At 61.0% G+C, this 16,433-nt stretch overlaps 1 protein-coding gene across 2 annotated transcripts; it reads right to left on the minus strand.

Annotated features, from left to right (window-relative positions):
• Position 1: 1 nt before the first annotated feature.
• On the minus strand, positions 2–5,806 carry RAD9A (RAD9 checkpoint clamp component A). Of its 2 annotated transcripts, none has more exons than XM_046014528.1 (11): positions 5,561–5,806; positions 5,398–5,468; positions 4,816–4,944; positions 4,267–4,381; positions 4,074–4,173; positions 2,565–2,674; positions 2,358–2,467; positions 2,208–2,272; positions 1,979–2,116; positions 1,020–1,224; positions 2–936 (listed from the first exon to the last, which is right to left on the minus strand). In XM_046014528.1, the coding sequence occupies exons 1-11, from the start codon at positions 5,769–5,771 to the stop codon at positions 841–843; spliced, it is 1,350 nt and encodes a 449-aa protein (XP_045870484.1). In that variant the 5' UTR covers positions 5,772–5,806; the 3' UTR covers positions 2–840. The 2 variants fall into 2 exon arrangements, with proteins under 2 accessions (XP_045870484.1, XP_045870483.1); XM_046014527.1 differs by having other exon boundaries at positions 1,020–1,227.
• Positions 5,807–16,433: the final 10,627 nt, after the last annotated feature.

The raw sequence follows: 16,433 nt of genomic DNA on the forward strand, positions 1-16,433 counted from the left end.
CCAGTCCCCCAGGGCTCCTTCCGCCTGCACCTGCGGTGGTCGCACGCAGGATCCTGGGGCCGAGGCTGCAGCTCAGGGCAAAGCAGGGCCAGATGTGGGTTTCCAGCCTTGCTTGGCCACAGGGCTGGCAGACAGATCCTGGGGCGACCCATCTGGTCTCTTGAATAAAGGTCAAAGCTGGATTCTCGCCATGGCCTCTGTCTCCCCTGTCCCAAGTACTGGGCTCACAGCCCTTCTGTCCAGGGCCACTTAGGAGGACAGGCTTGCTGGGCATGAGGCCCCAGCCAGGGTAATCCCAGCCACAGGCTCAGGTCCACAGGGATAGAATCCCAAGCCAGGGCCAGATAGCACAGAGAAAGGAAGAAAAAGTTAGCTGGCCACAAGAGATCCCAAAGCTGTGCCCAGGATTTGGGGGAGGGACAGGTCATGATTGGCAAAAAAGGTAGACCGGCAGGGCCCAGTAGCCCCTCTGTGATTTTTGACTTAGGGAGGTACACTTAGGGAAGGCAGGTGTCCAGCCCTAGCCACGTGGTTGGAGTCTGGCCTAAAGGCCTACAGGGGGGCTGGGTAATAGCTGAGGGACATTCCATCAGGTGGCAGCTTGGTGCCAAGCCTAGAAACAGACATGATTGGTTGGAAGTTGAAAAGACGGGACCCGGCCTAGTCCAGATAGCCAGGAGGGACCTGGAATGGCAGCAGACCCGGCACTCAGCTCAGCACAGCCCACCTGGACCACCTGGCCGGGTGGAGAGCAGCCCTACCTCCGGGCTGCTGCCGGGGGAAGCGGGCGGCTGTGCCTTCATCTAGTCCAGAGCCTCTGGACACAGGCTTGTCCTCAGTTCAGCCTTCACCCTCACTGTCTTCAGCCAGCACAGGGCTGGGGCCCGGAGGGGAGTGTGCAGGAGTGAGGACAGAGCCAAAGAACAGCGAGCGGAACTGGAAAGGGAGCAGAGGAAGCAGAGTGAGTTCTGGAGGCTCCCTCCTTGCCTCCCACCCCCGGCTCCATCTCCAACCCCTACCTTTTTGGGTGGGGGAGTCCCAGGCTCTGTGCTGGGCTCGGCTTCATTGTCCTCAGAGTAGGGGCCGGGGCTACAGGGGGGCCGGAGGCCGGGGGAAAGGGGGATGGAGGGTCCTGCCCGGGAGCCCTCGCTGTCCACAGTCGTTTCCATGGCGATCATGTAAGAGTCGATGTCGTCATTGGCAAAGTCATCCAGGTGGGGCGTGCTGCTGGCAGGGAGAGGGTGTCAGTGAGCCACACGGAGAGAAGAGGGTACAGAGGCAGGACCCCACTTTAGAGGACTGAGAGAGTAGTAGAAGCTTCGTGACCACCGCTGATCTCTGGGCTTCATTACTTTCTCATTTGTTTGGGGGAAAGACGCTGAGGTTAGGTGGTGGCTTCCTGCAAGGCGTGGACCTGGAATCTGTTTGATCGGAGTTCAGATAGGGGCCTGAGGGAAGCATCCTGGGAGCCGGTTTAGCTCAGCTGGGGTAGAGAAGCATCGAGTCCTCTGAGCTAGGTCACCTGGGGCCAAAGCCTCTGCCCTCCCCGGAGACGGAGCTGGAGAGCACTGGGGCCCAGGGACGTGCTGGGCGGGGGGCCAGACCAAACTTCCTCTGCTTTGGCTACCCTGGGCCGGTCCTCCCCAGCCCACCTGCCCTTCCAGCCACCTGCTCTCCCCAGCCCCAGCCAGCCCCCTGCCTCCCCGCAGCCCGTTCCCTCCTTGGCCCGGGAAGAGGCTCAGAAGGGAGGGCTGAGCCAGAGAAGGAAGCCAGCCCGACCTTGGGGACACTTCCCTGGGTGGGAGGAGGGTTCTCTGAGCACAGCTGACCAGGAAGGCTGAGCCGGAGGGGCTGGGCTTGACAGGAAGTGTGCGTGCTGGGGGAGGTGCGCACGCTGCAGGCAGGAGGCTCGGGCCAGGGGGCCAGGGTGTGGAGGGGTGGGGGTGGGGGGAGCGGGCAGGCAGGTGGGCAGTCTCACCTGTGAGCCTGGAGGGGAGGCACCAGGCTGCGGGGCTCTGGGGAGCACAGGGCTGGGGAGTGCAGGTCTGACTCTGACATCGTGGCCAGGACAAAGTGTCCGTCCAGCAGGGAGTCCTTGACGGCAAAGATGGCCGGCCTAGGTACACGGCAGGTCCGGGGCAAGGTCAGGGCCCTTGGGCTCCCGGCTTCCCAGAGCCTCCCCTCCCCTCCCTGAGGCCGGGAATTACCTGCCCGGTGCATCGAAGTGAACGCTAAGGGCCAAGTTTGCGGACTCCGCGAAGCTCAGGAGGCCCTGGGAGGGGGAAGCAGAGCCGGGAGTGAGGCCCCAGGCAGGGCGGGGAGGACGGGGCGGCGGAGTGTGCTGCGGGGAACCTCACCCGGAATTCCTTGAGGCAGAAAGTGATGGCCACCCCTTCCCGGGCCTGCAGCTGCTGGAAGTCCTCCTCCCCGATGCTCATCTCGGTCACCATGGCTCTGCCGGAGCTGTCTGCCAGGGGGGCAACAGCAGAGCCTGCGCTTTCGGGCCCTCCCCGCTCCCACCCCAGCTCGAACCCCCCGCCTAAGGCCGCGTCTGGCTCTCTCACCTGCGTCCTCCTCCTGGTAGCTGCGCAGGATGACCCTGCGGCCACAGCCAATGCCCAGCGTCACTTCTGCCAGCGCGGGGGGGAAGGGCAGAACGGCCTCCCCCAGGACCCTGTGCAGGGGGGTACAGCATCACTCAGCCCCACCCCATGGCTTCGCTCTCAAAGAGCTGAGGCAGGGCTGTGACCCGTGTACCATGTCCGAGGGGATCCACCATGTGCCGGCCCTAACACGCCCTGGGAAGGACAAGGTGAGCAGGACATGGCTCCTACCCCAACCACAGCTTTCTCTGGGGGCTGCTGGGGGAGAGAAGTCCCCTGCAAGGGACGGGGCAGACAAGAGCAGAGCCCAGAGGAGGCAACAGAAAGGATGGGCTGTTCGCACTGGGCCAAACCAGGCCGGCAGCCCTGCCCTCCCCGGGGTGGGAAAGCCCACCCGGGCCATCCCTATAAATGCGGCCACAGAAAAGACCTTCCATCTTTGCCTTTAAGGGATACATGTTGACAAATATGTACATATGAAATAACATCTGGAATTTGTCTCACAACCGTTGGGACAGGGGCAGGCATCCACTTTCACACAAATTTGAAAGTGTCCATGAGAAAAAGGAAACCAATTGTTCATTTAAAAAAAAAAAAAAAAAAGCATCAAAATCCAGACCACAGGAGACATGTCCCTCTTTCTCTACCCGAAGGAGTCGTGAGCAGGTTTATCTCAACAGGACTCAGAAAAAACAGACCGTCAGGACCCAAAGGGAACTTCAAATTATCACACCCCACGGCGACAAAAAGAAATGAACATGACTTTGGGCTACTCAGATGCAAGCAGCACACAGCGCAGGGGGGGAGGACAGCCACCCCTCCCTACACTGGCCTTCTGCGGGGACCTCTGCCTCCACCGAGTCCCCGTCTCCCGGGCCCGGCACACCACCTCCCCACTCTGATTTTCCCAGAACACCCCCGCCCCCACAGCGCCTTATTCAGGCAGCCCTCCTGGACCGTGACCTCCCTCTCCAGCCTCCTTCCTCGGCCTGTGGACTCCTCAAAGCTACAGCCCAGGCAGACAGGAAAAGAGGCTACCATTGAGTGGAGAACAGTCCCAGACAGATGACCACACCAGAGAAGAATTTTGAGCCCCTGAGTCACAAAGCCAGAGACGGACATCCAAGGCTGCTCAAGCCATGGAAAGAGGACTTAAGGGGAAGCCAAAGACGTGCTTTCTAAAAGAGGAGTCAGAAGCGGTCTAAGTGGCCAGAAAGCCAAGCTGGACCTTCGGGGTGGAGAACACAGGTTCCTGAAGACCGAGGAGCAAGGAGCGGTGCCCTCCTCCTTTCCAGCCTCTGCCCTTAACCAGCAAGACCGACACGTGAGAGCAGGCTGGTCTGGATAAACTCTCCGAGGTTCAGAGAGAGGTAAAGAAGATGAAGAAGCTGTCTTCTTAAATTGACCCTGGAAGCTCCAAAGGAAAAAACAAGACCCACAGCTTGGTTTGTAGCCGGAGGACACACTCACCGTGCTGGGGCACGGAGCACATGCGAGCACAAGGCTGGGTCGAAGATGGCCTGCAGGGACTCGCAGTCCTGGAAGGACAGGTTGTGAGTCTTCCTCACCCCTGGATGGGCAGACAGGGTCTCAGTGGGGCTTGCTGACCTGCCCTCCACCCCTCCACCACAGGGACGCCTGGGCCGACCCGCTGCCCACTCACCGTATCGACAGTGCAGCTGGACCACCAGGCGGCTGCTCCTGCCGTTCAGTGAGATGCAGCATTTCTCCACACTCTTCTCCACCATGGCCAGTGAGCGGAAGGCGGCCAGGAATGACTGAGTGGGGGGAACACATCAGCCCGCTGCTGTGTCTCCACCAACCAGCTCTCACATCCCACGCAGGCCCTGGCCACCCCAGGCTCGGCACTGTCGTACCAGGAAGGGAGCGCCCACAATGTGCACGATGACACCCTTCCAGGTCCCTCTTCAAGTTGTTACACACCTGTCTGGCGTGCCTTGAAAGATCTGCTTACCCTTCAAGGACCAAAGTGAATGTCACCACTGCCCACGTCCCGGGCAGAACTCATCACCCTCACCGAATCTCCCATCACCCTCCGTGGTGTCTTTCTGATGCTCCTCACCGCATTTTACACCTCCTTGCTCCGGCGTACATCCCCCTCCCCAGTTAGCACCTTCTGAATGCCCCCAGGGCAGACATACTGGGGGGGCGGGGCCAACGACAGTGAGCAGAGGGGACACAAAGCTCTCACCTTCATCCAAATCTTACAGCGCAGGGCTTCCTGACCGGGGGCGGCCGCCTGGTACTGCTGGAAGAAGAGGGGGGCGAAGAGGAAGCAGGCATAGGCAGAGCGGGAGGAGTTCACGGTCCGGAGGGAGAGCTGGGCCGGGAAAAGCAGGGGGAGGGACGCGATCAGGGGGCAGAGTCAGGCCCTGCCCTCTGGCCGGCTTTTGCTCACACACTCGTCCTCATGGCCTCCTCCTCCTCCATCACCTGTTGAAATCCTCCCTCTCCTTCCGGTCAGCGGGTGCCTCTCCATGAAGCCTTCCCTCCCCGAGTCGCCGGCAGCGACTGCTCGCTCCCACAGCAAGGGCCCTAGACGACCGTCCGCGCACTCCACCTGTCTCCCCCTAGTTGCCCCCACCCGCCACCAGGCACTTCAGGGAGGACAGTGGCTCTCGATTCACACACCGGCCTGGGGAGAGGACAGGGCCCAGACGGACGCCCCGACCGCGGGCGGCGGGGGAAACTCGGCAGACAGCTCTGCCCGAGGGCATCTGGCCTGACGCGGGGAGAAACTGGCTCCCGCCTGTAATCCCGCCCACCCGCTCACCCCGTCTTCCAGGGGCTCCAGGTAGAGCTCCTCCCCGATGCGGGACAGGGAATGGACGGCCTTGCCGAGCACTGCGGGGAGGAGAAAGGAAACGGGGATTAGGCTGGCGTCTCCGGCGGTCCCACGTGCCCCCGCCCCCCAAGCCCCGTCGCCCCCAACTCACCCTTCACGTTGCCGCCCGTGACCAGACACTTCATGCTGCTGCCGGTGCCGAGGCTGGGCCTGGCCTCCCACGGAGCTGAGACCGGCGTCTGGCCCGCGGCGGGTCCTACGCCGCCTGCCCGCACCTCGGCTCCGGGTCTCACCCGCCGCCGCGGGGGCCCGGGGTTCCCTTCCCGCGCACCGCCCCGGAAGCCCCGCCCCCGCGTTCTCATTGGCCCCTGAGCGGACGCCTCCGTCACGTGAGAAAAACGCTCGCCGGCTCCGCCGTCACGTGACGGAGTCCACGGTGGGGGAGGGGCCCGGCCGCGGTCACGCGAGCGCGGAGCGCCCGCCCCGGCCTTTTCGCGCCCTTGGGGAACCGGCCGGGGTCGGCAGGACCTCGGAGGCTGCGCGGCCGAGCACGAGAAGCACGGACGCGGCCGCAGGGCACGAGGTACCCGGTGCGAGGCGGCGAGCACCCGGCTCGGAGCGCTGAGAAGTGCGGGCGAGCCCTCCTGGGTAGCTTAGTACGGTCTTCCGGGCGCCTCCCCGGATCCGGGGTTGGAGCTGGACCATCCTCGCGGATACAGAACCACCAGCTCTAGAGAGATTAAAGCTGTTTGCTGCAGGATCCCAGAGTGGAGAGTGGCCGTTCATTCTGGCTTCGAGGATCCGTTATTGATCCTTGAAGACCAGAAGATTCTCGGGGAATCTAGTTGGGGGAACGAGAGGAGAGGGTCAGTGGCGCGTGGGCTCTGCCCCTTGTACGGGGAAGTGGTCCGTGAGCCTCGCAGAGGGATGGAGGCTGCCAAACGATGAGGGACACCGGTGGGAAGCGCTGGAAACGTTTTACGAGGGTGGAATTGCGTTTTCGTGGCCATTTTAAAAAGCCCCCAGGACTGTGCAGAAGGAGGGGGTTGGTCAGCCAGGAAGTTAACCCCTCGCCCTGGGCCCTGGGCTGCGGGTCTGCAAAGTGGAAGTCCAAAGGGACTGTCTGAGCTCCAGCCCCCACAGCACCAAGCTTCCCTAGTGCTTCGAAGGGCCCTGGGCACCCCTGCATTCCTTAGGGATGGTTTGGCTGGGCCTTACCCTCTGGTGTTGTCTGCCCTGAGGAGTGGTATTTGTCTCCCAACCCGCTGCCCTCCAGCTCCTGGCCTGCAATGCCGGACCCTGCCAGTTTGTTTCTCCCTCTCCTTGCCCTCAGCCTCCGTGCATCACCAGACTTCTCTAGAATGCTAGGGGAGGCTATTCCTGCCTTGAGAGGTGGGGGAAGTCAGTGTAAATAGTACGACCTCTAGCCAGGCATGGAAGTCGTGTACACTGGGAGTCATCCTGGACCCTCCTCTCTCACCCCACATATTACAGCCCTTCAGCAAGCCCTGACTGCTCCATCTTCCAAACACACGGCGTACCTGTCATCCTGGCTCCGGCCACCATCTTCTGTCACCCGAACGACTATAGGAGCTGAGCGGTCTCCTGCCTTCCCCCTGTCTTCTCCAGTCCACTCTCCAGACAGCACCAAACCGACCTTCCTAAAACGTCCCCCTTCTCACACGCTGGCTCCTTCTCTTCCTAGGGCTCAGCTTCAGTGGCTGGTCCTCAGGCCTTCCGTGCACGGCCCCCCACCGCTCATCACGGTGCAACAGTGTTTCACGTGTGTCTACACAGGGTGCTGTCAGGAAGCTTCCAGCACTTTCCCACAGTCCTATCCTTCCCTGGACAGTAGCCCCCCCCCCCCCGTCAAAAAAATAAATCCACAGGAAAGAAAGAAAACCCACAAAAGAACCTAGTATTAGGTATTCTTTCTTCCCTCTCCTCCTCTCTCCGTCTCTCTCTCTCTTTACCCCTGAGTAACTCAGCATGGCTTTCACAGCTTTGCCCCGCCGCCCTTACCTGAACAGCCCCGCTGGAGCAGGAGGCAGACATCAAGTCAAGTTGACCTGGAAGGCAAGGGGAGGAAACAATCACGCCCAGCCTCTGCCCCTGACACCCTTAGGGCTATAGGGTCCTGGGACCTTCAGGTCTTTGAGGCAGGGCCCTGGGGAGGGAGAGGAAGACAGAAAGTGTTTGTTTGTTTTTTGGTTTTTGTTTGTTTATTTAAGAGAGTGGGGGTGGGCAGGGTAGAGGAAGAAAGAGTTTTAAGCAGACTCCATCCTGAGCACGAGCCCCACGCAGGGCTCCAGCTCCAACCTGAGCTGAAACCAAGAGGCGGACGCTTAACTGTCCCACCCAGGCACCCCAAACTCTTCACGATTTTTAATGAGTCTTCAGACATACACACACGAACTCTTTAGTTTTTTGTTTTTTTTTTTAAGTTATCCCCGTGCCCGACGTAGGGCTTAAACTCAACAACGTCAAGATCAAGATTTGCGTGCTCTACCGACTGAGCCAGCCAGGCGCCCCTCTTTAGGATTTTTAATGAGTGTTTGGACACCCACACACACACGCTGCCAGAGGTCTGTTCTCACCTGACCCGAAGGGCTCGAACACCAGAAAGGAGCTAGAACTGGGAATCAGGAGTCCTGGGTCTCTCCCCTGTGCTTGGCTGCTGACTTGCTGTGTAACTACGCGGGTCCCTCCCTGTTTCTGCAGCGGTTTCCTCATCTGTACAACGTGCTTGGTGGTGTGAGATGCTCACTGAGGCTGCTTCCAACCTTGTGTTGTGTTCTGGAAGGGGCCCTCGGCTTCCCTGGGCCTGTCATCTGGCCGAAGCTCTGGAGAGGAGCGGGGATTGGCCGTGCTGCTCCCCGCAGACTGCGGGACTGGAAGGAAGACCTGAGCCAAGGCAGGCGGCCTCTCCAGGCTTGCGACTGGCACAAGCAGTGATGCCTTTCAGGTCCGGAGGGCCTCGCAGCCCTCAGGAACGCTGTGTCTCGAGAGGGATCGGTATAGGAACCCAAAGACAATTCAGGGTCTGTGCCAGAGGTCGAGACCTGTATAGCTCCAGCCCCACTCACAGTCTCAAGTAAGTCAAGGCCCTTCTTCCGGCCTCCGATTCTTCCTTGTTACAATGAGGGGGTTTGCCTGAGATGCTCTCAGCGTCTTTTCAACCCCACATTCTTAGCCTCACCGCATATTCTAGGTGGCCTCCCGCAGGTGCGTAAGTATGTAAGTATGTGGGAATGTGTGTGTGGTGAGGCAGATACCGAATGGAGGAAAGTGGTCACCATTTCAAACTCTGAAAATACTTATCTGCTGGGAAATGTCCTCCCTTCAACCACCACTTCTTACCCAGCTGATTAGGTTTAAAAATGCCAGAATTCGGGGGCGCCTGGCCGCCCCGGTCAGTGGAGCATGGGACTCCTGATCTCGAGATTGTGAGCTCCGGCCCCATGTGGGGCATAGAGATTACCTGCAAGTAAAATCTTTAAAGAAAAATGTGGGAATTCCCAGAGGGCAGTAATTTATTTATTCCACCTGCATTAGATGCCCTTCTCTGCAGGAGAGCGCGGACAGGACAAAAACCCGTCGCCGTGGTGGGGTGCTGAGTAGAGGGACCAGCCCGTGCCGAGCCTCTGCAGGAGGTCGTCTGGGCTGTGCACACACAGGAGACGGTCTCCGTGTGGTCTCGCTGGGGGACCCTGCCAAGAATATAGCGTCCAGCCAGTTGGCAAGACTTGATCCCAGGTTGCACGCTGAGATGGACGGAGGGCATTCGGGGTACGGGCCTGCCTCTGTCTGGTTCCACCACTTTCTGGGGGACTGCAAACGGGACACGTGGCTTTTGCTTTGAGCCTCGCCTGGACATTGTGGGAGGGGTGCCAGCAGGCCTTCCCTCAGGGGGCGGCTGGGAGGGTTCGCTCCCCCCGCCCCGGTGTTCCTAAAGCTCCTAGTACACCTCCCCATACTTCAGGGTCAGGACCAGAAACGAAACAAATCCGCGTGGACAAAGCCCAGGGAATCCCACTAGGCGTCTGGGAGGAAAGTCTCCCCGGAGGAACACTCCAGAGAAAGGCCCGGAGGCCGCCAGCGCTGGAAGATGCTAGGAGGACACTAGCGGGGCCAGAAGTCAGCCCCGAGGGGAGCCGAGAGAGACCAGGTCTCTCTCTCTCTCTCTCTCTCTCTCTGGGCGGCAGGAGGGAGAGGGATGGAAGTTTCTAAGCCCACAGCAGGGATGCAAAAGGGGAAGCTCCAGCTTGTTCACCAAAACCTGGCATGCTGGGCTTCCAGGGCCCCCTTGGAGCGCAAGTGAGGTAAGTTTAGGACAAATCAAAGGCGGCGCGCTTGCCCCAGCAGGGGAGGACACTGATGGAACTCATTACTCCGAGATGCCATGCCGTCTCGGCTGGAAATAGAAATAGCTTCCCAAAAGGTTCAGATAAATCCACGGTTGACAGTTCCATTCATGGGCTGGAAGGGGAAGGAGGCTGTCTGGGGCCTGCTGGCCTAGGGGGAAGGCCGACCGGAGGCCACCCCTCGGGGCCCCTGTCAGAGGCCGGCGTCAGGCGTCCCGGGCCCAGGAGGCGGTGCCGATGGTCCCGCAGGCCGAAGCCAGTCCTGAGCCCTGAGCCCCGGGGCCCTTTCCTCCGCCCTGCAGTAGTCACCCGCCACTGTCTGGGGAGACCACCAGCTCTGTGGAAAGCGTCCTGGCCGGACTGTCCCTTAAGGGACCAGCAGAGGGAGACAGACACCGCGTACAGTCCCAGCTTCCAGCCCAGACACCCGGTCGCCGGGGCTGGGTGACAGCTCGGTGCCCAACACGGTGCTATGCTCCCAGGGAGAAAGGGGGCCCGGAAGCCGACGTCCCCGGCTGGGATGGGGTCGCTGCAGTGGACGGGGGCGGCGGGCAGAGCGACTTCGGGCCACCGGGGTGGGGTAGGGCAGGGATGAAGGGCAGGCGGCTCCGGAGCCATCAGCAGCCCCGAGCCCCTGGTAGGCAGGGTGTGGGTGTTTGTCCGTCCACACCGTTCCTCAGGGTACATAGAGGAGGTGCTTCTGAAAACTGGGGTGCACGGTGCCCCCCACAGACCCGAGTGCCAGCTCCTCCCCAGCCCCAGGCGCGGGTCCCAGGCCAGGTGTGCCCTTCCCCTCCTCGGGGCCCCTCGCCAAGCTCTCCTGGCCCTCTCCTTCCTCCCCACAAATGCCCCCGGTACACCTGCTGGAATTCTTGAGCCCTGTGTCACTTAACGCACTGTGCAGCGGCCAGCAGCGGAAACTCGGGGGGCTCTGGGGAGCAGCACGATGCGCCCTCCGAGAGGTGCCTGTGGGGGCCAGGGAAGGGGGAGCTCCTCACAGCCCCAGACCACTGCTGTCGTGCAGAAGGACCCACGGCTGGGAAGCCCAGACGCGCCCCGCACAGCTAGGACCCAGTGACCACTCTCTCGTCCCCTCAGAGTTTCCTGTGCCCTGAGTGTCTGCCCTGCCCCCTCCAGCCCTGTAGGGGCACAGAACCCGGATGGGGAGGCCATCTGGGATGCAAAGGCCAAAGCTCAGGAATGGGTTGTCGTGGGAGGAGAGTTGAACAAGGAACAGCCCAACTCTAGAACTCTCCATCCAGCCTATGTCCGTGCCCTGTGGGGCCGGGTCAGCGTGGCGGTTGTGGGGCCTGGATTCGGGAGGAAAGCAAAACCTAAAGAACAGGAAGGATGCAGGCTTGGAAGGGGAAGGTAGCATCACCGGCCGAGCCAGGAGGACAGGGTGCGAGGAGCGGCAGATAGTATAATACTCAACACGATCGAGCCCTGGATGCCAGCGAATTTACTTGTATTCACTCAGTTGTCCTTATTCTCAGGGAGGCATCGTTATCATCCTTCCCGTTCCGTACAGGAGACAAGTGAGGTGTAGAAGGGCCAAGCGACTTGCCCAAGGTCACAGTAAAGTAAAGGCGCAGGGCACCCTCGCTCCGTGTTACCGTCCCCACAGTGCTGGGATGGCAGCCACTTGGGGTGGGACTGTGTGAGGTCCCAGGGAGGGGCCGCCGTCCTCTGAGCCCCCGGGGCCCCCTGAGGAACCCAGACACTCTGGGGAAAGCCCGAGAAGTCTGAAGGAGGGAGGCGGTGGGGAGGGAGGGGACAGCGCGGGAGGAGCCGGCAGTGACTCAGCAGGGCCGGATAAGGATCTTCCAGCCCAGGGAGAGGTAACCCCACTCCTCTGCCAGGGGAGACAGAGTCACGGAGCCTGAGGCATGGGTTGGCCAGGGCAATGGAACATCCTGGGAGAATTGCGGGGAAAGCTCCCGGCAGGCAAGGGAGGAGTTGAACATCTGGGGGGTACCCCTTTGCCCCTGCCTTCCTCATGCTCTCATCACCCAGACATCCTTGCAGATGGGGAGACGGAGCCTAGGCAGGTCAGGGGAGAGGCAGGCAGCAGGACCAGGTTCCTCTCAGCCCATCGGGAAAGCCGGGGGCAGGTGGGCGCGGTGTTCCCCGGGGAGGCTGAGCCAGTCCAGGTGTGGGTGGGGGACCCAGGGCAGGGTAGGGCCGGGGCTGAGGTAGGAGGAGGTCCTCGGCGCCCAGGGTTTCCGCTGACATCACTGCCAGCTCAGGGCGAGGCAGGGCCCTCTGGGCTCCTGCCCACTAGAGGGAAAGGGAAAGTGGACAGCCCTGCAGCCTCCCTTCCCCCCAACCCTGCCCTTGGCGGCCCCCAAGGCCTGCTCTCCGTGGAGCCTGCACATGGGGATGGAGGGGCGGCCGCCTCAGGGATGCCATCCCAGGGAGCCCCCTCTGGCCTCCGGCAGCCCAGGCAGGGCCTCTGAGCCTACCTAGCCCTCACCCTGCAGGAGGACGCGTTGTGGGGCTTGGAAGCCTGGGAGAGCCCTCCGCCCGGCTGTGGGCGGTGGGTACCTAACACCCAGCCCAGCCCTCAGTCCACGGTTCAGACCCACTTGGCTGCTCGTGGAGTCTGTAATTCTAGCTGAAGGGAAGGGAGAGCTTCCGGGAGGGCTGACTCTCACCAAACCCGGAGGGCCCGGGGCAGGTGCCTGGCCCAGCAGCGCGCACGGTCTGTTTGAGTCAGCAGGGGCTGGTGGGTGGGGCGTGAGAGCCCAGGTCTCCGGGTCTCTTTCTGTCCCAAGGAGCCCCTCAGTGGCAAGTCCTGTGGTCTCCCCCCACCCCAGGCACTCAGAACCCAGCCTCTTCCCCTGTGCGGGGAGGGTAGGGAGGGAATGTTAGCATCTGAGCGGTGTCGCTAAAAGGGCAGACTGTGCTGGGTTCCAGTCCTTGTGTGACCTTAGGCAAGTGACTTCAGTGTTCTCACATATAAAATGGGTAAATTCCAGCGCCCATCCTAGGGGGTTACTGTAAGAATGACAAGATATCGTCCCCCCAAAACCTGAGCCCAGGACCCGACAGGTGGTGAGAGCTCAGCATGTTTCAACTATTTTCAGTATTTAAGTTTTAGAGCCTTAAAAGAAGTAAAAGTGTCACCAAGAGATGCCAGGCATTGCTTCCCCTGGCAGGCCCTGGCCCCTCCCGCCTGCACACAGGTCAGCCTCTATGCCTCATCCCCACGGCCCCACGGCAACTGCTTGGTGAACCCCCGCATGAATCAGCGGCGGCGTCCTTCCTTACCTCCATGGGCTTCTCCACCACCACACTCCTGCTCCTTCATCAGGAGGGGACTGGACTGGAGGCCTCCCTCATTCAGAAATCTAGACAACCTCTGGGCCAGAACCCCTTCGATGCCAGTCCTGCCGCTGTGTGGGACATGGTGTTTTGGGGGTGTTTGGAGGGCCTTTCCTGGGAATGCCGGTTATGGGCATAGCGAGGGAAGGAAGAGGGAAGGGACAGGGTCTAGCCTGTCCCTGAGCCAACACTGACTCACCCCCAGCCCCTGTGAGGGCAGCGAGGGCATCACCCACCGCCAGCCACGGCCACCTCCCAGCCACATCCCTTGGGGCCTGGCCTGTCACCCCCTGAGGACGATAAGGCCTGCAGTCTGAAAGGCCACACAGGGCAGCAAAGCAGTGTCCTTCTCATGAGCTTACAGATCTCCCACCATCCCGTGGGGGAGGAGGGCATAGAGGGTCATAAGCCATCCCACGGAGAGGTGACGGGCTTATCCCAAGGCCACGTGGGCCAGGGAGTCCCTCAGCCTAACTCCTAGCCTGGCCCTCTGCCAAGTGCAGGGAACCACCCGGGCCAGCGTAGAGGGGCCTCATCCTGCAACGGCCACTGCTCCTCCTGCCATCCAGCTCCATTTCCAGCCTGAAGCTGTGCCTTCTGCCGGGACTCTCCTGCCCTCTCCATCTTCTGATCTTAAATGAGGGCCCCTTGTCATGAGACCATGAAATTCCCACTAGAGGGAATTTCTCTAGAAAGGCTAGAAAGGCGAGGCGGGTGGGTTTTCCTTGTTCCCTCTGTCCTCCTGCGGCCAGCCCCCAGCAGGGATTCGGGAAGCGCCTGCACCTTGTACCAAGACAGATGGCTCTGGGCCTCAGGGGGCGGGAGTCTCCCATAACCTCCCCCTGCCCTCAGCAGCAGTCGCAGAACGCCAGCCACAGGGTAGCAGGAACCTGCCTGAGACCCCGGGGGCTGGAAACCAGAGGGCAGCCGCCTGTGCCCCTACCCCTGAGAACCTGTGCCCCTACCCCTGAGAACCACGGGAAGGGCTATTCCTGCTCTGCCTCTCCTTTCTTCCTCCTCCCTCCCCCCCGCCAGCCCACCCATTTGGGATTTGGCAGCAGAAAGACACGGTCTTTATTCCAGCCCCCAGCCCAACCCACTGGCAGCTCCTGGCCTGCAGCCTTTGCCCAGACATGGCAGAGGGGCACTGGCTGCTCGGAGATGGAGCTGATTTTCTCTTTGGCAGTGGGGAAGATGGGGGGTGGGGGCTTGGCCACCCCCTGGATGAGGGGAGAGTCCCTGCACTCACTTGGCCTGGGTCCCCATTTCGGAGTCCCCCCCTCCGGACCTCAGTTCCTGCAAACCAATAGTTTCTGGACTCCTGAGATGAACATTTGCGGGGAGGGGGCGCCGGGCAGCATGGTGAGCTCCTCTCCCCGGCCACTGCAGAGTCCGTCCCTCTTCCTCCTGGGGCTCCTGCCTCCTCCCCTCCTTCCCACTCCCACCCATTTATTTGCCTCCTTGCCTCTCCTCTTTCCTGCCCTTCCCTTCTCTTTTTTCCCTCCTCCTCTCTCAGCCCCCACCTCCCTCCTTCAGCTCCCCTTTCCCTCTTTCGCCTTTCCCTCCCGGCCCCCTCGGCCCCCTCTTCCTCTCCCGCGTGGGGGCTGCTTTCTCCCTGACTCAGCAAGGTGCTTTACAAGGTGCTGAGGGGGCTCAGCCAAATCCAAACCACATTGTCTGTGCACACACTCTCCACAAGGAGCAGGCTGCAAACCAGGGGAGAAGGACGGACTGCACCCCCCACCCCTGGCCTTCCGGGCTCCCGCGCTCTGAAAGGGAAGGCTGCTTGAGGACCTTACAGGCTGGCCTCAGTGCTGCTCACCCACTGGGCATCTGCTTTCTTGACCTTGGCATGGGCATCAAAAGATCGCAGGGCTCACACGCCAAGAATGTCATTGAAACCCCAGAGTTCTGGCTCGGGTGGAGGGATGAGGGGGAAGAGCCCCCCCCCAGCACTTTTCAGAAGGAAACCCCCCCCCCACCGCCAGCAGGTTTCCTCAGAGCTGCTACCGATGCCCCAGAAAGCCCCCTGCCCCCAACCCCAGGCCAGCTCCCCTTTCCCAGCAATTTTTCTCCTTGTTTAGAAAGAAAAAAGAAAGAAAGAAAAAAAAAAAAAAAAAACCAACAACAAAGTCTGTCCCACTCCAGTGAGGTAATTGAAAACAAACTTCTTCCCCACCCCCCCACCCCCCCACCTCAGTCCCGCACAGTGCAGAAAAGGGAAGAGCTGCCCTGGGAACCCAGCAGTGGTCCTAACCACCGGCCGGCTCTGACCTGCAGCCTGGGGGGGCTGTGGCAAGGTTGGCGGGTCGTCCTCCTTTCTCTGGGGGCGCTGGGACAGGAGCATGGAGTGAACAGTCCGATGTTCCAGAGAGAGGAATCACCTTCCAGGGCTGGCCCACCACTGCCTCACCCACTTTGAAAAAAACAAGCGACAGAAACAACTTATTACCAAATGATTTAATTGGTGGTCTGGATCTAGAGCACTCAGGCCTTGGAGACCAAAGGACTGTCCCCCAAGAAGTCACCAGAGGAGATGTCTGCAAGTCGCAAACGTGAGCCGTTTCCTCTGCACTCCCCCTGGTGGCTCTCTGGAGGGGGAGAAAGAGGGCAGGAAGGAGACCCTTTAGGGAGGGTCTGGGCTTATGGGTCCCCCAGGTATCCCGCCTAGCAAGTCCCCAACCAGGCCTGAGGCAAGGAAGGAGGGGGAGCACTCTGAAGCCAAACCACCCCTACCCCGCCACTGGAAAACCCCAACAGCCCCAAGCCCCAAACCCCAAAGGCGAGAGGAGACCAAAAGTCTTTAGGGGGAAGCATTTCACAAATGGGGACTCTTGGTCAGTCCATCGCCTTGAATGGGAGCATTCCCGCTGAGTCACCCGTGCAGCCTCTGGTGTTGAAACTGGTCCGGTGCCTCGTGCTGATTAATGAACTACAATTCCCCCACCCATGTGCACTCTCCCGGCCACTGGGAAGAATGAAGAACCCTGTGAACCTGAGGGAAAACCCCTCAGCCAAGTGCCCTCTACTTTCCGTAGAGCTGGGCAGTGGGGCGGCGGTGCCCTCGGCCTTCCCCACCCCGGGGGGCCTGGGGAGCCGGTTAGTCACCTGCCCCAGCGCTTCACTCAGCCCCAGCTTTTGGAAATGGGACAGGCGGCGGGACAATAGGCAAGGGGGGCGGTCAGCCCAGACAAAGGGCAGCAGGAAAAACACCATCACTTGCTACGAAGCCAGCTCGCTGGCATTTGGGAGAATGTGTCATTCCATTTACTCAGGGGGAGGGGGAGGGGAGGGAAGGTTAGAGATGAGGAGTCGGAGGTAGGGTGAGCGCAG

This window comes from Meles meles, chromosome 8 (assembly GCF_922984935.1).
Source record: "Meles meles chromosome 8, mMelMel3.1 paternal haplotype, whole genome shotgun sequence".
NCBI classification, from domain to species: Eukaryota; Metazoa; Chordata; class Mammalia; order Carnivora; family Mustelidae; genus Meles; species Meles meles.